Source organism: Triticum aestivum, chromosome 6B, assembly GCF_018294505.1.
Source record: "Triticum aestivum cultivar Chinese Spring chromosome 6B, IWGSC CS RefSeq v2.1, whole genome shotgun sequence".
NCBI lineage: Eukaryota > Viridiplantae > Streptophyta > Magnoliopsida > Poales > Poaceae > Triticum > Triticum aestivum.
The window spans coordinates 592,464,575-592,491,790 of record NC_057810.1 but is presented as its reverse complement, the minus strand read 5'-3'; the positions used below and the strand labels follow the sequence as shown (position 1 = coordinate 592,491,790).

The window sequence follows — 27,216 nt, the reverse complement described above, 5'->3', positions numbered from 1 at the left end:
TATCATCTTTCCAGGCAGTTTCATCCGAAGGGAACACTTCTCTAAGGCCACAAGGTTCTGATTCAAACGCCAGACAAGGCTAAACAAAGAACTACTGGTAGAGGTTTCTCCTATAGGATCCCTAGCATAAGAACTCGTCTCATAAATTCATTAATAAAAATACCAAGTGAAGCACGAAACTACATCATTTCCACAACATAATTTACAGATGGCTTTCCCTTTCAGGAGGCCCCAAACGGATTACACAAGCTAAGAAGGATACCTTAGTATTCTTCGGGATTACAACACCTTCTTGGCTATTCTACTAGTGGTGGTGGTGGTGGTGGTACTACTAAGGAAGCTTAGAGTGCTATGGAGGCTGCACTTCTTGCTTGAAGATGTGGAACCCGTCTCTTGTGTGTGTGTGTTGTGTCACTCCTCCTTGGCAGACGTCTCCTTTTATAGCCGCAAGAGAGGCCTTCCGGAGCCTTCACTTCTTTATTTTATATGTAGTAGCATGCATGTTGTCCTTCTAGGGTATGGATAAGAGCAAGCGAGAGATAGTGCCCCGACAAGCTTCAACCTTCAGAATCTTTTAAGTCGTTGCTTTTTTCATGTGGGCATTGTCTCCTGGTGAATAATTGGCTGGCCTCTGCGTGTCATCTTCGCTCTTCAATCATGCAAATCTTCACGTGATTTGCCTTCAGATAGATAACTTCTTCTGCCTTCAGGAATCATTATGTCGGTGCATGCGTACACACACCCCGAAGCTGTTTTAGTATTTCATCATTATTTATTATTATTATTTTACACGGGTCTTCCCTTTGTGTATGCAAAAGAAGGACAAATATATGCATCCATCTAGAGTCACCTTTTTCCTTTTTGGAGCCACAAATTTGTACTTTTTGTGTAGCTAAGTAGCTTACTAATGAAATTATTTGTAATAGAAAAAAGTAGAGATATGTAGAAACATCAATACATTTCCGTGGAATTTTCAGTACCAACCCTTTAAAAGTGCATGTTTATGTTTCAAAATCGCTTTCTCATAGTACAAAACTTCATCGGAAGTACAAAGCATCTCAAACGTAGTAAAAATTACATCGGCATTCTGAGACCACCAAACGGCCACTACTGCTGTCAGAGCAAGCCGCTGTCGCTGCTCCCTACAGGAGTTGGCTTGACCTTGTCGATGACAGCCAGGAAGTCTTTGTGCACGTGCCGCTAAGGACCAGCTCCCTGGAGCTGCAGTTGTCGCCGTCGAACCCTTACATAGATTTGAAGCACCTGACACCAAATGTCGCCACATGACGAGAAACACTAACCTCACCGCCCAAAGAAGACGATAGGAATCTACGCGGAGCTCCGTCGACTATGTCCAGACAGAGGAACTCAAGAAGGATCAGAAGCCGGAAGATAAACTTGAAGAAGAAGCGCCAGCATTCGTCTGAGTGCTGCACCTGCAAGGACTAAAAAACCCTAACCTAAACTACTAAGTGGAGCGAAGACACCGGGATTTCCCTCCCCGCCACCGATCATCGAAACGGTAGGCAGAGGGAAGATGAATAATCCATGGGCTCATCGGTGAAGCCTGGAAGCGAGAGTTTGCCTTAGCCGCCTGTGTTAGCGAAGAAAAAAAAGAGCAAGTCACATACTTACTTTCTCAATTTTAATAGTGGTTCACAATATATTTCAACCTAGTTCGTGCGGATGCACGGATTGATGACTGGTAGTAGTCTAATTTCATTAGACTCTTATACATCGGATCATCTCGAAAGAGGTCCACATACTACTCCCTCCATTTTTATTTAATCCGCGTATTAGCTTTAGTCAAAGTCAAGTTTTGGAAACTTTGACAAAATTTATAAACAAAAATATTAACATGTACAATAACAAATCAATATCATTATATTTATTATTGAATGTACTTTCTTTTTTTAGAGAAAAGGCCAAGGCCCGACTTTATAGATAAAGCCACCAGGCAGCGTCACGGATACCACAGGTTCACAGGAAATCATAACCACACAGAGGAGTTTAAGAGAAACCTAAGCAAGCATGATACAGGCAACTGCCATACACAGCGCGCAGGCCGGGGAGGAGAAAGACCAAATGTCCGCAAACGACAGCACCAAATTATACGGCAGGGTTCGTCCCGGATATCTGAGAAGGCCGAAGCCCGAATTTTGTTGATGAGCAGGTCCAGGGCGTCCCGATCAGGCTCCTTAGTCAATGATCTCCACTGCTGCAAGAATATACATGATTTGAATAGAACATCAGTAGGTTTAGATGGGAAGGTAAGCTCAATAGTAAATTTGTTTCTAATATTCCATAAGGCCCAGCATAAGGCTCCCAAGCCAACCCAAAATACCCTCTTGGTGACCCCGACCAAAGTTTTAGCTAGAGTTCTAATATCAGAAAAAGAGGAGGGATTCCAAGAAACCCGAAGCCAAGATCTGACGCAAGACCAAACTAATTTGGCAAGTACACAGTTGAAAAAGATGTGGTCGGAATTTTCCAAGGCCCCACACAGGTTACAGAATTCAGAGCCCGGCCCATTGCGTTTTTTGATCTGATCAGCAGTAGGGAGGCGACCACGAAAGGCCTGCCAGAGAAAAATCTTAATTTTCGGAGGAACCCTTGATTTCCAGACACAAGAGAATCTAGCCGAGGGGGTACCACCAATGAGTCTAGAATACAACGACTTAACAGAAAATTTACCAGAGGCCGAAAGTGGCCAAAACACCGAGTCAGCCGACTCCGAGAGCACGGGGAAGAGGGCAGAGAGGCTTTGCCAATCTTCCAACTCTTCAGGAGACAGAGCCCGACGGAAAGCCAAATCCCAATTATTAGCAGCCAGCTCCGCGATGGAGATCTGCGGATTGGGACAATAAGAAAACAGAATCGGAAAGCTCACGGCAAGTGGGGCATCCCCAGACCACCAATCCAACCAAAAACGAACAGCAGACCCATTCCCCACAGAAAACTTGACATGCTCCAAAAAAATCGGCCTAACTTTAACAAGAGCTTTCCAGAACTGAGAACCACGCCGCGCGGGAGCAAACATAGGATCGGAGTGGGGGAAATATTTGGCCTTAAGAATCGAAAACCACAGCGACCCGGCCCCCACAGTCATAATTTTCCACCACCACTTGATGAGCAAACACATGTTCATCACCCGAGTGTTAATAATGCCTAACCCCCCAAGGTTTTTAGGCCTACACATCAGTTGCCACTTAACCAGCCTATATTTTCTTTTGTTATCAGCTGAATTCCAGTAGAAGCCACCCCTATGTTTGTCGAAGCCAGAATGCACGCCATTCGTGAGAAGATAGAAGCCCATAAGAAACATAGGGAGAGAAGACAGGCAAGAATTGATTAAAGCCACTTTGCCTGCATTGGTATTATATCTACCCCTCCACGGGAGCACCCTGTTTCCTACTTTAGCAACCACCGGAGCGAAGTCCTTCGCATGAAGGATACCAGGAGAGATAGGAAGTCCTAAATACTTGAAAGGGAAAGAACCTAAAGCGCAATTAAGGAGCCTGGCAACCCGCAAGGCTTCCGCCCCGTCCACACCCGTCACCAGAACCTCACTCTTGGCGAAATTGATCTTCAGACCCGAAACAGCTTCGAAACACAGCAAGATGAATTTAAGATTGGCAATACAGGCATTATCCAACTCCACCAATATGATTGTATCATCAGCGTATTGCAGATGGGAGACACCTTCCGGCAGAAGATGGGAGATCACGGGGGTAATGTGCCCACAACGGGCCGCCTTGGAGAGCATGCAAGAGAAGGCGTCGGCCACAAAGTTAAAGAGAGCCGGGGAGGCTGGATCCCCTTGGCGAAGGCCCCTGCCATTCGCAAAGAAGTTACTAATAACGCCATTCACAGCAACAGCAGTATGGCCACCCGAGACCAACTGCATGATACGATGGACATAAGCACCGTCGAACCCTTTGGCAAGAAGGACCTGCTTGAGGAAAGGCCAACTGACCGAGTCATACGCTTTTTCAAAGTCTAACTTAAGAATAACCGCTTTAGCTTTCCGCGCGTGAAGGTCGTGAACAATCTCATGAAGGGAAAGAATGCCATCTAGAATGAATCGCCCTTTGATAAAAGCAGATTGAAAGGGGCTAATAACTCTATGCGCAACCGGGGACAGCCGATTCGCAAAGCCTTTGGAAGGGAATTTGGCAAAGTTGTTAATCAACGCTATAGGCCGAAATTGGGAAATAACATCAGCACCCTTGACCTTCGGAATCAGGGATATTACAGCGTAATTCAGACGAGAGATATCGACAGTCCCAAGACAGAAACCCTGAATAACGCTACACACCAACTGTTTCAACTGGGGCCAAAATCTCCGAAAGAAAGGAATGGAAAAGCCATCTGGCCCAGATGCTGCATTGGGGTTAGCAGAATTAACCACGTCCCAGATTTCCTGATCAGAGAGCGGGATCATCAAGGAGGCATTCTCCTCGGGGGAAATTTTAAGACCAGAACTCCAAAGGTGGGGGGAAATGGACAAGCCCGATTGAGGTTTAGCCCCTAACAAAGACGAGAAGAAATCCACTACATGAGCTAGAATCACCGACTGATCAGAGGAGCGCAGACCATTAATCATCAAACTGTTAATGTCACAGCGCCTACGCCTACCGTTCGCAATCGCAAAAAAATATGCAGTAGGAGCGTCCCCTTTGAGTGTCCAATTAAGAGTGCCCCTCTGGCGCCAGTAAATCTCAGCCTGATGGTGCAGCTGCAAAAGTGCAGCCTCCAGATTATAACGAACGGCCCATCCATCGTCAGAGAGCCCAATAGAGTCAGCAGTACGATCCAGCTCCAGGATCTGATTTTCAAGAAAGGCTTTGGAGCGTCGATCCTCCGCCGCACGGTTACGCGACCACCCTCTAAGAAATTTGCGAAGGGAATAGGAGCAAGAATGCCAATCATCCAGAGGGCCAAAGGAGCGGAGGTTGGAGGAAAGGGAGTGGGAAATTTTCGCAGCGACCATACTGACAAAGCCGTCAACCGACAGCCAAGAAGCATCAAACTGAAATCTAACCGGAGGTCTATTGCAGATGGAACCATCGTCAAGAATCAAGGGGGTATGATCAGACCCGACAATGCATTTAGCGAGAAGATAAGACCTAGGGAACAGGGCATCCCACCTGGGACCAAGGAAAACACGATCCAGCACGGATCTAATAGGGTTAGCCTGATGATTAGACCAAGTAAAGCGAGCTCCCCCCCCCCCCCCCCGAGGAAGCTCACAAATGGCGTTAGCACTCACGAAGTCATTAAAAGCATTGGCTAAAGACCAAGAGAAATTATTATTATTCTTGTCAAGAGGGCAACACAGCAAGTTAAAGTCTCCCCCAATAACCATCGGTAAAGTACAAGACTCAATCTTGGTCGAGAGTTCATTAAGAAAAAGGTTCGACAGAGAGTGGTCCGCAGGCCCATAAGCAACGATGTACTCACAGAGGGTATTCATAGATTTGTGAGACAGAACAACACTAGCCCAAAAAAACCCATGATCAAAAGCAACGAAATCAAAAATATCCTTATTAGAGCCAATCAAAATCCCGCCAGAGTGTCCCGAAGCAGGTAAGAAATGCCAATGAAATCTATCCATACCCACGATAGCAGAGAGCTCACTGGGGGAGAAGGAATCCTTAAAAGTTTCAACCAGCCCCACAAAATCAATAGAGTTAGAACGAACCAAATCTTTAAGTTGGTCACGGCGCCCCTTAGCACCGAACCCCCTTATATTCCAGAATAAAGCCCTCATTTATACGACAGGTTCTTGATACGGAGACTCGACCTACAGGGGGCCATGCAGCATTTAGAACGTTTATTAGCGCCCCTCTTGGCAGGACAGGAAGGGGGCTGGCCACTACCAGCACCCGAAGCCTCCCCCGCAGCACAGCCAGCATCCGCGACCCGCGAGGCAACAGCCTCTTTGGCTTTCGCAATGGCTGCCTGAGCCAATTCATTAGCCCGAATAATGGCAAGAAGCGAACTAGGAGAACCAACAGAAGAATCGACCACCACACCCACATCCGACATAATGTTTAAAAGATGATCATCAGACATCGAAGATAAAACCACCCGAACCGGAGAAACAGCGGCAAATGAGGATGGGGAGGTACCTGGGGGAGGGAGGTCCTTCGCCGCAACCCGCTTCTCCGCCCGTTCCAGGATAGAACCACCAGAGTGCGCCACCCGTCTACCTTTACGGGCCGTGGACACCGGGGAACGGATGGCAGGCGACCGCACAGCAGGAGAGCCAACATGGGGGCCCGAGCGGGACATGGAGCCCAGATCTTGATCAAGACGCCGACAAATCCCCGTCATTGATTGCTTCGAGCCCGACGAGTTCCGGCTCTTAGCCGAGTATAAAATTTGATCAAGTTTATAAAAAAATAAAAACATTTACCATAACAAATCTACATGATGTGAATAAAAACGGAGGGAGTATGAATTATTGCGAGTTCGGCGGGCCGGGCTGCCAGCTAAGCTAGCTCAACCAAACCAGTTCGAGTGAATGAAGAATCACACTATACTACTATACTAGTAATGAGCGTGGAATAAATGGGACGGCAGGTTGCATGGATACGGCCGGGCATGCATGCACCGACTCTCGATGAATGCGTACTTCAATTAACTGGCAAATCTTTCTTGCCGAACAGCAGGCACATGCCTATACGACGCGCCATTTACAACTGCACTTGGATCTCACGTCACCGGCCGTCTATAAATGAAGAGGATCGCAAATGAACTTGCGGAGTCGATCCATCATCCATCCCCTGACGCAGACATCGATCAAGAATTCAAGATCGAGAGAGCAGACCGGTCGACCATGGCGAGGTCTGGTGGCCGGTGGGTCGTTGCGGCGGCGATAGTGGTGCTGCTGCTGACCACGGTGTCATCAGCATCAGCAGCAGCAGGTGTCGATTCAGCAACGACGGCACCGGCCAAGGTGTGGCAGCTCCCTCCAAGGATCCCTACAGAGCCCTTCCCGGTGCCAAAGCCCCCTTCTTCGTCGTCGTGGAAGGCGGTGAAGTCGTCTCTTCCTCCTCGCCACCGCCTCCCTACGGAACCGCCGTCGGAAAAGCGTACGTAAGATGATAATACCTACTCCAACTAGTAATACATGGAGGGAAGTAGCAAAGTATGCAGCTGCACAAGAATCTGCATGCATGGTGCTGCCCTTGATATGTTGATCTATCCGTGTGAGTGTGGGTTCACGTGGTCGTTCTGTTGCAAGCTATGTGCTGATGTGTGCTTATGGTGTGCTTGTTCGAAAGACGTACTGGTCAGTGTAAGGATGTACTGTACTGCGCCGTGTTGTGCTTATTATTATGGAATAAAAGGACAGGCGGATCTGCTTTCCTACGCTGGGCTTTGTTAATCAATCCACCCTTCCGATACCCATATATATTGCCTTGTTTCTGGTATTGCAATGAGGGAAAATATAATCAGCTGTCATATCGGATTTGTACTTACGTATTCTGTATACCTAAGAGAGTTATTCCGTAAAAAAACTTATCCTCACTAACTTATTTATTTTGACATGCAAGCATATCACATCATCATGCAACTATGGATGGGATAAGACCCACATCAACATGCAACCATGCATGGTAATATATTTTTCATTCTATTTTTCTACTTTATTTAATAAATATTGTTGAACTATGCATAATCAAATATAATAAGTCGTGTGTATTTTTATTTTTTTCTTCACGTCTTATTAATCAAATTATTTATATTTCACATAATAAAATCTCATCGAGATATATTGCAAATCATCTAGTTACTCTGAATAATACCAAACATTTGACAGTTTTTTACTGAATGAACACTATATTTGTTGAGAAGAACAATACAAATATCAAGAAAATATCAATTACAACCGGCCTTCGCATCAAAACGATCTAAAGAGAGGTGTAAGAACACACAATCTCAAGAGCTACTCAAGATATAAAAAATGCACAACAAAAATTATAACAAAAGAAGGAGAAAATACGATGAACATATTAGGTGCAACAAGCGACAAAAGTAACCATCAATGATGGCAACCACATGTAACATGATATGTGTTCCTAAACGGCGCTCCTGGAAGGGAATGATATGCGAGCACCACCATTACTACATCTGCGTACTGAAGTCAAATCATGGGTTTTCACCTTAAAGAATAGTCAGAGTAAACTTCAGTCCGGAGAATACCACAGACAAATACTGTGCCGGTTTAAGGGTGGACGTTGGAGATGCCCTTACTTATTACCATTCGAATAGAACTGAAAAAGAGACACGAGTCGACAGAATCGGAGCTGCCTGGTCGCCGGCGTGTGTGGCTGACTGTTTGGTATCAGTCGGCGCAAACCTCGACGCTTGTTTGCAGTGAGGACTTCTTCGGTGGTATTACGGATATTACCGGAGCAACGTCAAATAATGACACACCTAAATATTTGACATCCACATATAGTATAGAATATTACCGGAGCAACATCAAATTTTCACACAACTAAATAGTTGACATCTAAATATATTTATGGATACTACCGAAGCAAATAAAAATAATCGCACACCTAGTTTATTTCATATCAAAACATATTATCGAATACTACCGGACCAACTACAAAAAATAAAATGAGTGTTGAAATATACCCTTGAAGCGTGCGAGCGAACAACGAACTTCAATCACCAGAACCGGAGCCGGAAACTCCACCAAACTATCGGAGCTTCACCTCCACCACACTGCCCCAGCTTCACCACCACCACCTCCACCTCCACCGCCGCCCGCCGCCTGAGGAGCCCGCCGGCAAAGCCCGGGCTGGATCCAGGGAGGGTGGCGGTGGGGCACCTCGCTGGGTGGCGCGGCGCGCGGATCCCGGCCGCTCGGGAGCGATTCGGCGGCGACTGGCGTCGCGGAGGCTGCTCCGGGTGTCCGGCGGCGTCGGCCCTCGATGTTGCTCCCTTGCTCCGGCGCGGGCGGTGAGACGTGGCTGAGGGGCGGCGGTAGGCGCGTGGCGGCCGGATCTGGCCGGCCTAGGTCGGATTCGGTGTGGCAGCAGCTGGGCGCGTCGTCAGAGGTGGGTGGCGGGGCGCGGGGAGGTCTGTGGTGGTTGTGCTGGCGGGATACACTGGCGCGCGAGCGGTGGCGTCGTCTCGGGGCGTCTGCAGCTCGCGGCGGAGCCGGTGGTAGCAGGGGGCCGGGCAGCAGCTGCACAAGGGGCTCGGGCGCCGTGGTTCTGGCGTCGAACGGGGTTTGGGAGGTGAGCTTGTGGTTGCCGGCGCGGTTGCGAGGTGCGGCAGCAGCTGCACGACGAGGTGGAGCCGGTGGAAGTCGACCATGGGGATTGTGCACTGTGCAGTGCTTCGGATCTGCTCGGATTCGGAGGTGTGAAGGAACTCCGGGCGAAAGTCTGGCACTGACCTTGGGTCGGTGCCGGCAACAGCGGCGCCATGGGCCCATGGCCATGGTGTCGTTCCCCTTCTTGAAGGTGTTGCCATGGAGCTCCATTACACAACTCTCCAGGAGAAATCCCTAGCTTCGGTTGGTCGAAGCGGACGATGACGGCGGCTACGTCGTTTCCTTCTTTGAGGCATCATCTTGGAGAGTCGGCATGTTGCAGTTTGCACGGATCTCCTTGTCGTCAGGGACAGTGGACGTCGGGGCGGCGGCTCCGGATGGTTTTTGATTGTGCATCGAGATGGCGATCTCGGGAACAATGTGAGTGGCAACTCTATGAGGTGGGGTTCTATCTCGACATTGGTTGGGTGGCATCCTTGTCCCGCTTGGGCAGTAGGGGTGTCGGCTCGGTCGATGCGTCCCAGAGGGGGCGGTCTGACTTTACGTCGGGCGGCGGCCCCAGATGTGACGCCCCCGATCCAATCGTACACTAATCATGCACGCAAACGTGTACGATCAAGATCAGGGACTCACGGGAAGATATCACAACACAACTCTAAAACATAAATAAGTCATACAAGCATCATAATACAAGCCAGGGGCCTCGAGGGCTCGAATACAAGTGCTCGATCATAGACGAGTCAGCGGAAGCAACAATATCTGAGTACAGACATAAGTTAAACAAGTTTGCCTTAAGAAGGCTAGCACAAACTGGGATACAGATCGAAAGAGGCGCAGGCATCCTGCCTGGGATCCTCCTAACTACTCCTGGACGTCGTCAGCGGGCTGCACGTAGTAGGGGCACCTCCGGTGTAGTAGGGGTCGTCGTCGACGGTGGCGTCTGGCTCCTGAACTCCAGCATCTGGTTGCGACAACCAGAAAGAAAGGAAAAGGGGAAAAAGGGGGGAGAAAGCAACCGTGAGTACTCATCCAAAGTACTCGCAAGCAAGGAACTACACTACATATGCATGGGTATATGTGTAAAGGAGGCCATATCAGTGGACTGAACTGCAGAATGCCAGAATAAGAGGGGGATAGCTAATCCTGTCGAAGACTACGCTTCTGGCAGCCTCCGTCTTGCAGCATGTAGGAGAGAGTAGATTGAAGTCCTCCAAGTAGCATCTTCAAGTAGCATCTCCAAGTAGCATCGCATAGCATAACCCTACCCGGCGATCCTCCTCTCGTCGCCCTGTAGAAAAGCGATCACCGGGTTGTCTGTGGAACTTGGAAGGGTGTGTTTTATTAAGTATCCGGTTCTAGTTGTCATAAGGTCAAGGTACAACTCCAAGTCGTCCTGTTACCGAAGATCACGGCTATTCGAATAGATTAACTTCCCTGCAGGGGTGCACCACATAACCCAACACGCTCGATCCCATTTGGCCGGACACACTTTCCTGGGTCATGCCCGACCTCGGAAGATCAACACGTCGCAGCCCCACCTAGGCACAACAGAGAGGTCAGCACGCCGGTCTAAATCCTATGCGCGCAAGGGTCTGGGCCCATCGCCCATTGCACACCTGCACGTTGCGTACGCGGCCGGTGAGCAGACCTAGCAACCTCCATTACAAAGGAAGTTGCGTTAACGCAGTCCAACCCGGCGCGCGCCACTCAGTCGCTGACGTCAAGAAGGCTTCGGCTGATACCACGACGCTGGGATACCCATAACTACTCCCGCGTAGATGGTTAGTGCGTATAGGCTCGTAGCCGACTCAAATCAAATACCAAGATCTCGTTAAGCGTGTTAAGTATCCGCGAACGCCGAACAGGGCCAGGCCCACCTGTCTCCTAGGTGGTCTCAACCTGCCCTGCCGCTCCGCCACAAAGTAACAGTCGGGGGCCGTCGGGAACCCAGGCCCACCTCTACCGGGATGGAGCCACCTGTCCTTTCAGCCCTCTCATCAGAATCACTTGCGGGTACTCATCGAGCTGACCCGACTTTAGTCACCATCTGTATAGTATGTATGTATGTATAGTATATACCCGTGATCACCTCCCGAGTGATCACGGCCCAATAGTATAGCAAGGCAGACTGACAAGAATGTAGGGCCAATGATGATAAACTAGCATCCTATACTAAGCACTTAGGATTGCAGGTAAGGTATCAATGACTGTAGCAACAATGACAGGCTATGCATCAGAATAGGATTAACGGAAAGCGGTAACATGCTACACTACTCTAATGCAAGCAGTATAGAGTAGAATAGGCGATATCTGGTGATCAAGGGGGGGGGGGGCTTGCCTGGTTGCTCAGACAAGGAGGGGTCGTCGGTGACGTAGTCGTACGGGGCAGCAGCAGCGGCGTCGGTCTCGTAGTCTACCGAAGAGAAGAGGGGGGGAAGAAACAGTAAATACATAGCAAGCAAGTGCATAACGATGCATGACATGACAAGTATCGATGCTAGGTGTGCCCTAACGTGGTATGAGGTGGTACCGGTTAAGGGGGGAAACATCCGGGAAAATATCCCCGGTGTTTCGTGTTTTCGGGCAGAGGAACCGGAGGGGGAAAGTTGCGAGTTCGATAGGTCAGGGGTGTGAGGCGGACGAACGGACTGCGTATCCGGATTCGTCTCGTCGTTCTGAGCAACTTTCATGTACAAAGTTTTTTTATCTGAGCTACGGTTTATTTTATATTAATTTTAAAAGATTAAAATCATTTTTAGCATTTATTTAATTATTTTAATCCAACATTATCCAGAACAGTGCACGCTGACGTCAGCATGACGTCAACATGACGTCAGCAGTCAACAGAAGCGTTGACTGGTCAACTGACGTGTGGGTCCCGTTTGTCATTGACTGTTTAGTATAATTAATGTTTAACTAATCTAATTACTGTTTAATTAAACTAATTAGTTAATTAGGTTAATCTAATTATGATTAATTAACTTAATTAATTCCTTAATTAATTAATTAATTTAATTATTATTTAATTATTTTTATTAATATATTTTTTAAACGTTTCTGGGGCTGTGGGCCCCAAGTGTCATAGGGCCATGGGGCCAAGGCGGGGCGGGCTACCGGGTGCGGGCGCACCCGAGCGAGCGCAGGGCACGGGCGCCGCCCGAATGGCACTGCGGGTGCTGGGCGCTAGCCCGTTTGGGCGCACGCCCAGGCTATCAGGGGGGGGGGTGCGCCGGCCACGGCGGGGCGCGCCGGAGCAGCACAGCGAGGGGGCGGCGGAGGTAGGTGGGCCGAGGCGACAGGGGGGGAAACGGCGCCGCGGGGCAGTGACGGGGCACGACAACGGCGGTAGGGAGCAGTGGCAGGGGGAGGCCACGGCGGAGCGAGCTCCGGCGCGGTGGGGGGGCGTCCTACGGCATGGAACAGAAGGGGGAGAGGAGAGGGGCGGAGGCGAGCACGGCGGCGGGGCTCACATCGGGCGTAGGGACGGGGCAGCGGGGCTCGTGGGGGTTGACGGGGACGCCGATGAAGAGGAAGAAGGCCGGCGGGGATGAGGCGCCGGCGAGGTAGCGACGGTGGGGCGGCGAGCGGCGGCCTCCGGGGTCGGGGAGGCGACGAGGTGGGGAGGTCCGGTGAGGAGGAGGCCGTGGAGGTGGTCCGGCGAGGAAGGCCGCGGCAGTGGCGTTCCGTGCGGCGGCGGCGGTTCGATCCCCCCGATCCAATCGGGGGCGCGGAGGAGGGGAAAGGGGGAGGCTTGCGGAGGGAGGCGAGGCGACGGCAGCAGGGCGGCGCCGGCGACGGGCGCCGTCGTCGAGGTCGTGAGCCGGGCAGGATCGGGGCGATCCCGATTCAGATCGAGGAGGAGGGGTTCGGGCGTCGGGGGGGTGGGGGTTCGTCCCGATCCCGATCTGGATCGGGGAAGGGACGAGGGGTCGTGGGGAGGGGGAGAGAGGAGTGGGGGACGGCTAGGGTTCGGTCGACGGGGGTTATGGGGAGTGGGGTGGGCCGGCCTGGTGGCCCAGAGGCCAGCGAGGCCGAAGCCCAATGGGGGAGGGGGTTTGCTCTCTCTTTTTGGTTAGTTTGTTTTCTGTTTTTTTTGTATTTTTTTTCACTATTTATTTATTTTTCCTTTCTGTTTTATTTCTAGTTTCTCTTTCATTTAGTTTTTATCTAATATTAAAATGATCCCGAATTTAGTAATACATTAAAACCCACTATAACAATAGGTCTTACCCCAAAACAAATTAGTTTAGTATTTTGTTAATTATAAAAGCATTATATATTGGTTTTTGCTACTGTTTTATTCACCTAAGGGCATTTAAACATTTTATAAAAATGTGGTTTCATCACCATAATTACCTATGTATTATTTGGTTCACTCCGAACATTTAAATTTTAATATTTGAAAACTTTTATTGTTTGCTCGATTTTGAATTTGAAATTCGAACTAGGTTCCGAACTAACGCGAGTTTATCCACAGTAACCGAGGTGACGTGGCATCATTAGCGGGGATTACTGTAGCTTAATTACCCGGGCGTCACAATTCTCCTCCACTACAAGAAATCTCGTCCCGAGATTTAATCGGGGGACTAGGGGGAAAGGTCTGGTTATGAAATCCTAACGAATCTTCTCGTCTTTGGTTGCTCTTCTTGAAGAGATCAATCCATTACACTGATGTCTTCATTCCTCTGCTTCAGGTCAAAATGATGAAGTCGTCATCCTTTCTTCGGGATCTTCAGCGTACTTACAAATAGGTAAGGGGCAGCTCGGCTACGACAGAATGCTTATGAGGGAAACAATCTGGGGTTAACCGATGAATGAGCATAAGAGTACCTCTCGAATTGAACCAATAAAATATGTCGAGAGTAAGGTACGAAGGCTTAATAAGAGGTTCCAAGCGTATAGATAGTTGCTCGAAGTCTGAACCGGAGTGAGAAAGGGGTTCAGAGCAACGAGAGTAAGTATTGCGTCTGATACCAGAATAGAGCATTAGGAAGGTGACCCATGAATTACATACGAAGTCAAGCGTGGGGAATAACTTTGGAAACCGAGGGTGTACAGGAGAGTCAGTTTTTGATCCTGTGGAACTGTGGGTTATGGGCCCACCATGTGGTTTAAAAGTAAAAAGGGTGATGACGTCTTGCACGATCATGTAAGTAAGGCATGTCAGAGGATAGCCCGTCAGTTATGTCGGCAACAACATCGGTACCAAGGGCGAGGGACGAAGAGAACCAATTCCTGCTCGTTGGATGAGGCGGACCAATAGGCAAAGTTCTCGTCCATCGATGGCTACCGGAATGTCATCAACAATAGTAACAGGGTTACACCAGGCAAGATGGTACACCGAGGTGTTTACATAAGCAGGGATATTACTGCTTATATTATATAGATCACAAGAAGGTTTAAACAACCCAATGGAAAGGAAAAGTGATTATTATGTTTAAACAGAACAATGGAAAGGAAAATGTGTTTAAACACATCTTTCAAGGGTATATCCTTCCCAAGGACAACCAGAGCAAGATATCCATGACAGGATATAACATAGCAAACCCTTTAGGAAAGGGGGGAAGGAATCTCATGATATTACCCATACAACAGTGTTAGGATAAGTGATAAATAAAATTTAGCATCGTGCTTCAAATGTTCCAGTTGAAAATTGGAGTACCATTGACATGCTTCGAGATAGCATTGACATGGTCTTCAGGTGAAGATCAGACTTTGGAAACACGAAGGATCCATCAGGAATAACTTGTAGACTAAGTCTTACAATTTCCTCCAGGAAGAATGGTTATCCTTGCAAAAGAAATTATAACGATAGGTCCTCCACCCATGGGGGGGGTGCTAGGCATGACATCATGTTACCGGGTCATCAAAGGTCCAACATCATAACTCTTGGAAAGTTGTCCCGACCATCATATCTGACCAAGATTCAGATCCGATTGGTGTCTGGATAACTCAGAATCAGGATGTCTGTGAAGAAAAGGTGCAACACAAATTGTCGAGATGACATTGTAAGATTCTTGGGAACTGAACTATGGAAGCGAGTTCCGAAACAAGAGTTCATCATTAAGTCAAGGAGAGAATGAGGAGGTGGCTGATGGACTCAGCGACATTCCATTGAGATCTCAAAAGATGGATTTCCACGATTATCTGAACAAGGAGATAACCCTTTTCAGATCAAATGATATAGTGAGGTATGCTCGAGGAAAACATACATAATTAAACATTGGTTGAAAGGTGCGCCCGAAATATGGGTTGGGTTGCACGACAAATGTCGGAATGGTGATTCAATAATCAATAGACTAAGAATGAACGGGCCGACCATTAACTTCAAAGCAATAGGGTTGCTAGAAAGGCAGAATCCAAATAGCACCGTTCACTTGTTGGTACCCCGGTTGGGATCAACGCGAGGACCAGGAAAGAATGGTGATGGTGAGAGGTATCACTATACCCAGAATTCCTAAAGGTGGTGAAATTCCCACGACATTCTTGACATAAAAGGCGGTAATTCTCCAAGGTAAAGAAGAACAATGCTAGGTAGCAAGGAAGTCAAGGTATAATACGAAACACGAACAAGTTTGTGTTGAACGGAAGGCAATAAAGTGGTCGCTGATAACACCAATCATCGAGGGCAAGGATGGTATTTCTCATCATGATTTCAATAGATCTCTTGGAAGAGCTCAGAATGTTGATGATATTCATGACACATTTGTCGCGAAAGTTCATGAAGATGTAATCGATCGGCGACGACATCAAGTCAAAGTAATGATAAAGTGAAAGGTTATTGGAACCAAGGGTACGACACAAACTCGAAACCAAGCTTGTTGTTCAAGGCGAAATGATATGACGATGATGATCGACGTAAGGTTAGTTCATCATCGAAAATTGTGCTCCGGGAAGAAGGACCGGGTAGCACAGTTAAAATTAGCTCGATAATGATATAGCCGATCAGGCTAGGAATGACTTTGAAGGATTAACAAATTTGTAAGCAGTGATGGGTACAAATACTTGTTGAATCGCAATGCGAACTCGATTCAGTTATCGGTGTCTTTGAGTGTATAATAACTCAGAGCCCGTGAAAAATTGGAATCAGTGGGAAGGTAGCACTTGATGAAGAACTCATAAGAAGTTATGCAGTTCCATGATAATATTGAGATACCAGGGGGTAATACTCGACACAAGATCAAAGTAAAGATTGGACGGGTGTATTGATCCATAGAAGACAATTGTTTTAACTTGTCCGAGAAATGGAATCAAAGAAGAACAATCATGGTCGGAACCATGGTTGCAAGGGATCAATTCACAGATACCATATGTTAGTTATCAAGGAAATAGTTATTATTACAAGAAGCTTCCATGATAGGATATAAATCGCGTCCATGGGCATGAACACAAGGTTCAAGGTCGACTCCCACTTCCTCAATGCATAATCTTTCATTCACCTCTCGTATTTCGAAGATGACATTAGTTGTTGAAAGTTTTACCTGGTGCAATACCAGATAAGTATGACTCGTGAAATCCTTCGGGTTCACGCCGATGAGGGAAGGCATAGGTTCAATCCCATCGGGGCTTCTTGCGAACATATACCATAAGCTTAAAGAGTAAGTATCACCAGCTCGAAAGCAGAGCATGGATGACAAAAGGAAAGGATACAATTTAACAAAGGCATTATGTATCGGAGAAGGACTCACAAGGTGATTAATTATGAAGGACACTGTCGGATATAATAATCCAACAGTGGATAAGGCGATCCACAATGGAGCTGAGGTGAGTATCGATACTCAATCAGAGGAAGAAAGAATGCGAATGCAACGAGTTATGGAATCATCTGAATAATTCAAAGCTTAAATGCAAAGGAATTATGATTTCCAACACAAGGGATCAGAAGCAGACGTTCTGATCAAGGATGGATCAATTGTATATACCAGAGGCAAAATCGACGACAGATAGTTTGCTCGAGAACCAGCTCATGTTCAAAATGACGTCTGAGCCGGAAAGATAATCCTAGGACTCGACTGATGATTGTGAACATTCACAACGTATTGAATCAACGGACTCAAAATGATAATGACAAGGTATGCCATTAAGATTACGAGACTTATGGGATTAACCATAATGCGAGCAAGCAAGAATTTCAAGAGCCAAAGGCTCCAGAGGATTTTCGGAAGATCGAATAGTATTTTGAAGACTTTTGTGAAACTCATGAACAACTGGGGATGAGCGGATACTTGACAAGTGTGGGGATTTATTTGAAGGGGTATTCATGTGGCAAAGAACTGCTAGGCAGTAGGCACGAAGTATTCTCGGAACAATAGAGAAAACTTCGGGTATCTTGTAATAACAAGAACAATGGAGAATGATCGTAAGAATGGCAAGTGTAAGTAGTTATCCATAAGGATTTATCGGTGGTCGGAAATAGCAAAAGTGATGGGCACAAAGTCTCGAGAGAATATCAAAGAGTATCTCCGAAATCTTCTGGTGCAGTCGGTGACCATCTGGACTGAAGGGGCTCTCCGGGAGAAAGTATTTTCGAGAACCTAAAGTTAGTTTTTAGTAAAAAATCGTTTAACCCGAATAGAAGAGGGTTCAGAATCCCAGAGTAAAGGTCGAGGAATAAAAGATCCTAATACCTCCCGATGGTGACGTGGGCCCATGGGCCACACAGCCATGTTAGTAAAAGTTTTTCAACGACTAGACTCGACTTCAGCCAAGGAGTTGGAAAGGAGGATTCCTACAGGCAGTCGGCTCTGATACCAACTTGTGACGCCCCCGATCCAATCGTACACTAATCATGCACGCAAACGTGTACGATCAAGATCAGGGACTCACGGGAAGATATCACAACACAATTCTAAAACATAAATAAGTCATACAAGCATCATAATACAAGCCAGGGGCCTCGAGGGCTCGAATACAAGTGCTCGATCATAGACGAGTCAGCGGAAGCAACAATATCTGAGTACAGACATAAGTTAAACAAGTTTTCCTTAAGAAGGCTAGCACAAACTGGGATACAGATCGAAAGAGGCGCAGGCCTCCTGCCTGGGATCCTCCTAACTACTCCTGGACGTCGTCAGCGGGCTGCATGTAGTAGGGGCACCTCCGGTGTAGTAGGGGTCGTCGTCGACGGTGGCGTCTGGCTCCTGAACTCCAGCATCTGGTTGCGACAACCAGAAAGAAAGGAAAAGGGGAAAAAGGAGGGAGAAAGCAACCGTGAGTACTCATCCAAAGTACTCGCAAGCAAGGAACTACACTACATATGCATGGGTATATGTGTAAGGAGGCCATATCAGTGGACTGAACTGCAGAATGCCAGAATAAGAGGGGGATAGCTAATCCTGTCGAAGACTACGCTTCTGGCAGCCTCCGTCTTGCAGCATGTAGGAGAGAGTAGATTGAAGTCCTCCAAGTAGCATCTTCAAGTAGCATCTCCAAGTAGCATCGCATAGCATAACCCTACCCGGCGATCCTCCTCTCGTCGCCCTGTAGAAAAGCGATCACCGGGTTGTCTGTGGAACTTGGAAGGGTGTGTTTTATTAAGTATCCGGTTCTAGTTGTCATAAGGTCAAGGTACAACTCCAAGTCGTCCTGTTATCGAAGATCACGGCTATTCGAATAGATTAACTTCCCTGCAGGGGTGCACCACATAACCCAACACGCTCGATCCCATTTGGCCGGACACACTTTCCTGGGTCATGCCCGGCCTCGGAAGATCAACACGTCGCAGCCCCACCTAGGCACAACAGAGAGGTCAGCACGCCGGTCTAAATCCTATGCGCGCAGGGGTCTGGGCCCATCGCCCATTGCACACCTGCACGTTGCGTACGCGGCCGGTGAGCAGACCTAGCAACCTCCATTACAAAGGAAGTTGCGTTAACGCAGTCCAACGACGCGCCACTCAGTCGCTGACGTCAAGAAGGCTTCGGCTGATACCACGACGCCGGGATACCCATAACTACTCCCGCGTAGATGGTTAGTGCGTATAGGCTCGTAGCCGACTCAGATCAAATACCAAGATCTCGTTAAGTGTGTTAAGTATCCGCGAACGCCGAACAGGGCCAGGCCCACCTGTCTCCTAGGTGGTCTCAACCTGCCCTGCCGCTCCGCCACAAAGTAACAGTCGGGGGCCGTCGGGAACCCAGGCCCACCTCTACCGGGATGGAGCCACCTGTCCTTTCAGCCCCCTCATCAGAATCACTTGCGGGTACTCATCGAGCTGACCCGACTTTAGTCACCATCTGTATAGTATGTATGTATGTATAGTATATACCCGTGATCACCTCCCGAGTGATCACGGCCCAATAGTATAGCAAGGCAGACTGACAAGAATGTAGGGCCAATGATGATAAACTAGCATCCTATACTAAGCATTTAGGATTGCAGGTAAGGTATCAATGACTGTAGCAACAATGACAGGCTATGCATCAGAATAGGATTAACGGAAAGCGGTAACATGCTACACTACTCTAATGCAAGCAGTATAGAGTAGAATAGGCGATATCTGGTGATCAAGGGGGGGGCTTGCCTGGTTGCTCAGACAAGGAGGGGTCGTCGGTGACGTAGTCGTACGGGGCAGCAGCAGCGGCGTCGGTCTCATAGTCTACCGAAGAGAAGAGGGGGGGGGGAAGAAACAGTAAATACATAGCAAGCAAGTGCATAACGATGCATGACATGACAAGTATCAATGCTAGGTGTGCCCTAACGTGGTATGAGGTGGTACCGGTTAAGGGGGGAAACATCCGGGAAAATATCCCCGGTGTTTCGTGTTTTCGGGCAGAGGAGCCGGAGGGGGAAAGTTGCGAGTTCGATAGGTTAGGGGTGTGAGGCGGACGAACGGACTGCGTATCCGGATTCGTCTCGTCGTTCTGAGCAACTTTCATGTACAAAGTTTTTTTATCTGAGCTACAGTTTATTTTATATTAATTTTAAAAGATTAAAATCATTTTTAGCATTTATTTAATTATTTTAATCCAACATTATCCAGAACAGTGCACGCTGACGTCAGCATGACGTCAACATGATGTCAGCAGTCAACAGAAGCGTTGACTGGTCAACTGACGTGTGGGTCCCGTTTGTCATTGACTGTTTAGTATAATTAATGTTTAACTAATCTAATTACTGTTTAATTAAACTAATTAGTTAATTAGGTTAATCTAATTATGATTAATTAACTTAATTAATTCCTTAATTAATTAATTATTATTTAATTATTTTTATTAATATATTTTTTAAACGTTTCTGGGGCTGTGGGCCCCAAGTGTCATAGGGCCATGGGGCCAAGGCGGGGCGGGCTACCGGGTGCGGGCGCACCCGAGCGAGCACAGGGCACGGGCGCCGCCCGAATGGCACTGCGGGTGCTGGGCGCTAGCCCGTTTGGGCGCACGCCCAGGCTACCAGGGGGGTGCGCCGGCCACGGCGGGGCGCGCCGGAGCAGCACAGCGAGGGGGCGGCGGAGGTAGGTGGGCCGAGGCGACAGGGGGGAAAACGGCGCCGCGGGGCAGTGACGGGGCACGACAACGGCGGTAGGGAGCAGTGGCAGGGGGAGGCCACGGCGGAGCGAGCTCCGGCGCGGTGGGGGGGGGCGTCCTACGGCATGGAACAGAAGGGGGAGAGGAGAGGGGCGGAGGCGAGCACGGCGGCGGGGCTCACATTGGGCGTAGGGACGGGGCAGCGGGGCTCGTGGGGGTTGACGGGGACGCCAACGAAGAGGAAGAAGGCCGGCGGGGATGAGGCGCCGGCGAGGGGTAGCGACGGTGGGGCGGCGAGCGGCGGCCTCCGGGGTCGGGGAGGCGACGAGGTGGGGAGGTCCGGTGAGGAGGAGGCCGTGTAGGTGGTCCGGCGAGGAAGGCCGCGGCAGTGGCGTTCCGTGCGGCGGCGGCGGTTCGATCCCCCCGATCCAATCGGGGGCGCGGAGGAGGGGAAAGGGGGAGGCTTGCGGAGGGAGGCGAGGCGACGGCAGCAGGGCGGCGCCGGCGACGGGCGCCGTCGTCGAGGTCGCGAGCGGGGCGGGATCGGGGCGATCCCGATTCAGATCGAGGAGGAGGGGTTCGGGCGTCGGGGGGTGGGGTTCGTCCCGATCCCGATCTGGATCGGGGAAGGGACGAGGGGTCGTGGGGAGGGGAGAGAGGAGTGAAGGTCGGCTAGGGTTCGGTCGACGGGGGTTATGGGGAGTGGGGTGGGCCGGCCTGGTGGCCCAGAGGCCAGCGAGGCCGAAGCCCAATGGGGGAGGGGTTTGCTCTCTCTTTTGGTTAGTTTGTTTTCTGTTTTTTTTTTGTATTTTTTTCACTATTTATTTATTTTTCCTTTCTATTTTATTTCTAGTTTCTCTTTCATTTAGTGTTTATCTAATATTAAAATGATCCCGAATTTAGTAATACATTAAAACCCACTATAACAATAGGTCTTACCCCAAAACAAATTAGTTTAGTATTTTGTTAATTATAAAAGCATTTAGATATTGGTTTTTGCTACTGTTTTATTCACCTAAGGGCATTTAAACATTTTATAAAAATGTGGTTTCATCACCATAATTACCTATGTATTATTTGGTTCACTCCGAACATTTAAATTTTAATATTTGAAAACTTTTATTGTTTGCTCGATTTTGAATTTGAAATTCGAACTAGGTTTCGAACTAACGCGAGTTTATCCACAGTAACCGAGGTGACGTGGCATCATTAGCGGGGATTACTGTAGCTTAATTACCCGGGCGTCACACCAGATGTGGTGTGACGTTCGTGGTCTGCGAGCGGTTGCCCTGAGCAGCATGGGTTGCGGGCAGCTGGGTTGTGCGGCGTTGCTGCTCGAGGGGAGCGGTGGTATGTCGGGGCGGCGGCCCTGGAAGGCGGTGTTGGTTGATTGCGCTGGGCGCGACGGAGCGGTGGATGTCGGGGCGGCGGCCCCGAGAGAATCCCTGTGGCGACCAGACTTTTGTGGCAACGATGATGGTGGGAGCGATGTCGGCGACGCGGCAATGGTTGCGGTAGTCGGCTCTTCTTCGGCGTGTCCACGGTTTTGCCTCGGTTTGCTTGTTGCTGTGGAGTCGAAGTTGTGGCGGCGGAGCCCTGTGGTGTACGATGACTGGCTGTAGGTGGCCCGTTCGGCGATTTTCTGTGGCGCTAGCCGTGCCTGGTTTTGTTCTTCTGAGTTCTTCGTTAGAGTCGGAGCTGCATTGTCTGGCCGCATGTCGACTTGTCGTCGATTAGGGTGGGCTTTTGCCCTGTGTGTTTCAGTCTATGGGAGTGGGCTTGGCCCTTGTTGTTCCGATTTTTGCCCGGTTTTCCGTAATTAACTGGGCAATTCTCTTCTGCTTAATTAATAGATGAGGCAATCTTTGCCTCTGTTTCGAAAAAAACAACCTCCACCAATATGCTAAAAAAAAGCTCCACAAAATGCTCACCACGAGCTACCCATCACTAGATCGAGGTCTCCCTTGGCTTCCCAAACTACGTAGAACCCATTCACGGTGGTCGTTGATGGTGGGGTCGGAGTCGCCCTCACGGAGGCGTGATGACGATGACGCCGGGCTGCAACCTCGACGACGCTTTTCTTCTCGGCGGCGTGTGTGCATTCTTGTGTGGGTTGCCAGGTCGCCATGTGTGCCTTGTTTATGCAAGCTAGTTGTGACTGTTTATACAAGCTAGTTGTGGCGGTTTTCGCTCGGTTTTTCGTTTATTAACGGGGCAATTCTCTTCGAGCATTTTAATGAATCGAGCCCTAAAAGACCGCTTTTCAAAAAAAAAACATAAGCATTACATGCCTAGCCGCCTAAGTTCAGCAGCTTGACAAATGTTGGCATTGGAAGCAATTTGTGTGGACCAGTGGCAAATGGGCTGCTGGGGGAGACCGGAGCAGTGGTCTGCTGATGTGCAATGTGCAGGAAATTAAGAGGAAAAGGAGGGATAAAAAGAATAAAAAAGGAACCGGATTAAGATCGGGGATATTGAACCCGACGTGAATCGAACACGCAACCTTCTGATCTGGAGTCAGACGCGCTACCATTGCGCCACGGATCCGCTGTGCAACTGACAGTTAATTAAGCTACATATCGTGGTAATCACACTCAGCCTGTACGTGTCATCCATGTCCTATGCAGGCATTACACATAGTTAAGGAGGCAACATCTTTGTTATAAAGTGGGCTTAAACATCTCCGACATGTCTAAGAAGCCACATGCCTTACTTCTGACGATGACAGAAACCAGCAAATACTCCCTCCGTCCGAAAATACTTGTCATTCAAATGGATGTATCTAGATGTATTTTAGTTCTAGATACATCTATTTTTATCCATTTTGATGACAAGTAATTCAGGACGGAGGAGTAGAAGTTACTACATAAACGACTCAGTGCTCCTCTGAAAGGGTTGGCCATGGCTAAGCAATGCAGGAAGACACAATATGGATTGGGGATGTGATTTCAGAACAATTACACAGCAGAGTGATAAAGACACAGAACTGCGTAATTGTAGGAGCAACAGAAGTACTCCCTCTGTAAAGAAATATAAGAGCGTTTGGATCGCTCCCGACGCCTTTTCGAGCATAAGTCATGGATGGACACGACGAAATGGAAATTCAGAATGCAACATGATCTTGGTTGCCAGTTGATAGCAATGCCACATGCTATACACGTCTGCACACAACTTGATCCGTGGATACATAGCTATACATTACATGTTAACTTTGTCGCCTGAAGATGGAGGAGCAAACTCTGCTATAGTTGAGTATTTTGGAGCATATTATTTTACAAGATCTCAACAGCACAAAGGCAAAAAAGAAATTACAGTGGCTGGCTCCTGCCGAAAAAATGATTTATGTCATTACTATATTTTGCAGAAAAGAATGCCTTCCTCCCTCCGTCGCATCTCCAGGTCTGAAGAAGATCAACGCCCTTACTGGGTGTTGCAAATCCTTGTGACATCAATTACTGCAAAAGAATGAAAAAACATCACTGGTCACTGGTCAGTTCACCTAGTTTACACTGACAGATTGGGAGTTAAGGCTTAAGAACATTCTTCTACACGACTGCACATAATCATAATGCAGCAAACATTGCAACTGCGTACGGTCATTCTAGTGACATTGGTGTTATTGTGGACTGAATTTATCCCACTTCTGAAGAGATGCTCTAACAATCACAATGTACTCCCTCCGTTCCTAAATATAAGTCTTTTTAGAGATTTCAATATGAACTATATACGAATGTATATAAACGTATTTTAGAGTGTAGATTCACTCATTTTAGAGTCTAAATTTTGTCCCCATTGCCCCTTTGGTCCTAATTCCAATCTGATTTGCAAGTTGGTTTCCACCCTCTGCAGTCTGCACAACACATAATACAGAACTTTCTCCTGTGAACTTCAAAAGGAGTTTGACACAACTTAAAAAAATTACTGGAACCGAGTTATGTATTTTAACATTTCACCGGATAATAATGATACAGAAGAACATGTATAGAGACGGCAGAAAAAAGAGAGGACCTAAGCATCAGACTTCGAGGTTGACGGAGGGCATCTCGAACTCGGACGTGATCTCCGCGATCTGCTTGCGGACGCTCATGTCGATGAAGTTGGAGCTGTCGCGGCCGTACTGCACGGTGAAGCCGGCGATGAGCTCCGGGTCAAGTCGGGTCTTGATCCGGACGTTGGCGGCGCCGGTGATGTTCTGCACGTGCGTGGCGATCTGCGCGAGGTCCTGCGACTCGAGCTGCACGACGGAGGTGACGACGGCCTCCTCGGTGCCGGTGAGCGCGTTGTAGGCGGTCTCGAACTCGCGCACGATCTGCGGCATCAGGCTGGCGCGGGTGTTGTCGATGACCACGTTGAGGAAGTTGACGGTGTGCGGCTGCAGCTCCGACGACTTGGCGATCTCGTCGATGAGCGCCGTCTTCTCCTCGCGCGGCACGGTGGGGTTGTCGAAGAACTCGGCGATGGCCTCCTCGGCGAAGATCTTCTCCAGCTTCTCCATGTCGGCCACGGTCGCGTCGAGGGAGTCGCTCTCGGCGGCCACCTCCGTGAGCGCGGTCGCGTAGTTCTCGGCCGCGGCCTCGGCGCCGGCGGCGCTGGGCCTGCCGATGTCGCCGCGGCGGCGGCGGGGCGCGGCGAGGCGGAGGGAGGGGAGCCCGCGCGCGACCGCGCAGGCGAAGGAGGCGGCGCGGGGCGCGGCGGCCGACGAGGGCGACGCGGCCGCGGCCGCCGGGCAGAGGGTGATGGAGGAGGCGAGGCGGAGGGCGGCCATGGCTCGCTCGCGCGCGTCGTGGAGCGTGGGGTGGGGAGTGGTGTGGAGCAGCTGGCTCGGCTGGCTCTGGTCTGCTGGGAAGAGGAGAGTGGAAGAGAGGGTTTGGGTGGGCAGTGGACGGGTGGGATCTGGTGGTTGCGAGATCCGACGGCGGAGGGGGGCCGTGGGCGTCCCGCGTGGCCGGAGATGTGTGGCCTGTGGTGGGATGAGGTGGATAAGAAATGGATGACCGTGTGCAACGATGACAGGATAGATGCGGCACCTGGAAATCATCAGGCTTCAGACTGCGAGGTTTTCAGTGATCTATTTATTTGAAAAATTCAGAAGCGTATTTATATAGGTTTCAAAAATAAATAAATTCAAACAAGTTGGGCCATGGACTTGCCTGAAGAACTTCCGGATTTGCAGAAATTTGTGCAAAATATAGAAGGAAGAAATTCAGTCACGGGCTGAACAAACAACACAAACAATATGATCTAAAATGAGAAAATTGCAGGTGTTATGGATCATCACATATTTTTCTTCTCGGTTTATTAGAAGAACAACGAGGGAGCTTCTCTCTCTCTCACACATACACAGAGGGAAAAAAAGGGAGGCAGCTCCCAGCTCCATTTCATTTAAATGAAACCACCAAGTCATGTTTACATCACAGTCTAGCAGAAACATGAAGCCCCAGCAGCCTTGTCTTCTTTTCCTTTTTGTTTCAGAGTGCAATCCCACACACATGACTATATGAGATTTATTTTGGTACTACCATTTTTTCTAAAGCAATAAAATATATTGCACTTAAATCTGGTGCTTGCTGCATCATATTTCCTACCTTTCTGTCAGAGCCATCACCATTGTTTGACAGACAGCTTCAAAAACCACTCTCTGGGCTCCAAGGTCTGCTGCTCCTTGCATTTGAGGAAAATGTGTCCCCCATCTTCATCTAGCCAAGAGCACATGGGGCACCATGTATCCAGATCAGTTTGTGCGATTAGCTGGAAACGTCTTGCCTGTTGAGGCCGACGGGTACGTGTTAATATAGCGGGGCGCACCTCCCGTACAGCGCATACAAAGTAGTTTAGATACAGGAGATATTCAGGGAGAAGAGATAGAACTTGGGGAGAAAGAAACAACTCAACTAATATTCAGGGAGAAGATATAGAACTTGGGGAGAAAGAAACAACTCAACTATGTCTATCTATATCTATCCTAACATCTATCCTAACTCCCTCCAGGTTCGGCTCAGGTGTATGCGCCAATATCACGTACCAACGTGCCATCATGTTTGACACCCTCCCTTAATCACAACTTCATCAAGTTGAGATTATGCTTGAAGTTCTCAAAGCTCTTTGTAGGCGGGGGCTTGTGAATCCGTCTGCAATCTGATCTTTAGAATGCACAAACCGAATGTCAAGTTGTCTTTGAGCAACTCTCTCTCTGACAAAATGAAAATCTATCTCTATATGCTTTGGCATGGAACACAGGATTAGCAGAAAGGTAAGTGGCACCAAGATTATCACACCACAAGCATGGAGCTTGTTTGCTCTTTACACCAAGCTCTTTCAACATATACTGAACCCAAATGATTTCAGCTGTGGCATTTGCTAGTGCCTTGTATTCTGCCTCAGTGCTTGACCTAGAGACAGTAGCCTGTTTGCGTGCACACCATGATATCAGGTTGGGTCCAAAAAAAATAC

General features: G+C 48.7%; 1 protein-coding gene and 1 non-coding gene across 2 annotated transcripts; both read right to left on the bottom strand.

Moving 5' to 3' along the window:
* Window positions 1–23,241: 23,241 nt before the first annotated feature.
* Window positions 23,242–23,313, bottom strand: TRNAW-CCA (transfer RNA tryptophan (anticodon CCA)). The gene has a single exon. It is a non-coding gene; the product is annotated as a tRNA-Trp (tRNA).
* A 549-nt stretch (window positions 23,314–23,862) lies between these two features.
* LOC123138205 (ATP synthase delta chain, chloroplastic) lies at window positions 23,863–25,604 on the bottom strand. Its single transcript, XM_044558138.1, has 2 exons — window positions 24,775–25,604; window positions 23,863–24,221 (listed from the first exon to the last, which is right to left on the bottom strand). Exon 1 carries the CDS (start codon window positions 25,529–25,531, stop codon window positions 24,782–24,784), a length of 750 nt encoding a protein of 249 aa, XP_044414073.1. The 5' UTR covers window positions 25,532–25,604; the 3' UTR covers window positions 23,863–24,221; window positions 24,775–24,781.
* Between the last annotated feature and the right edge of the window lie 1,612 nt (window positions 25,605–27,216).

What these genes read in the sequence shown, in the direction of transcription:
- LOC123138205 (XM_044558138.1), bottom strand. Translation starts at nt 25,531, where the DNA reads ATGGCCGCCCTCCGCCTCGCCTCCTCCATCACCCTCTGCCCGGCGGCC.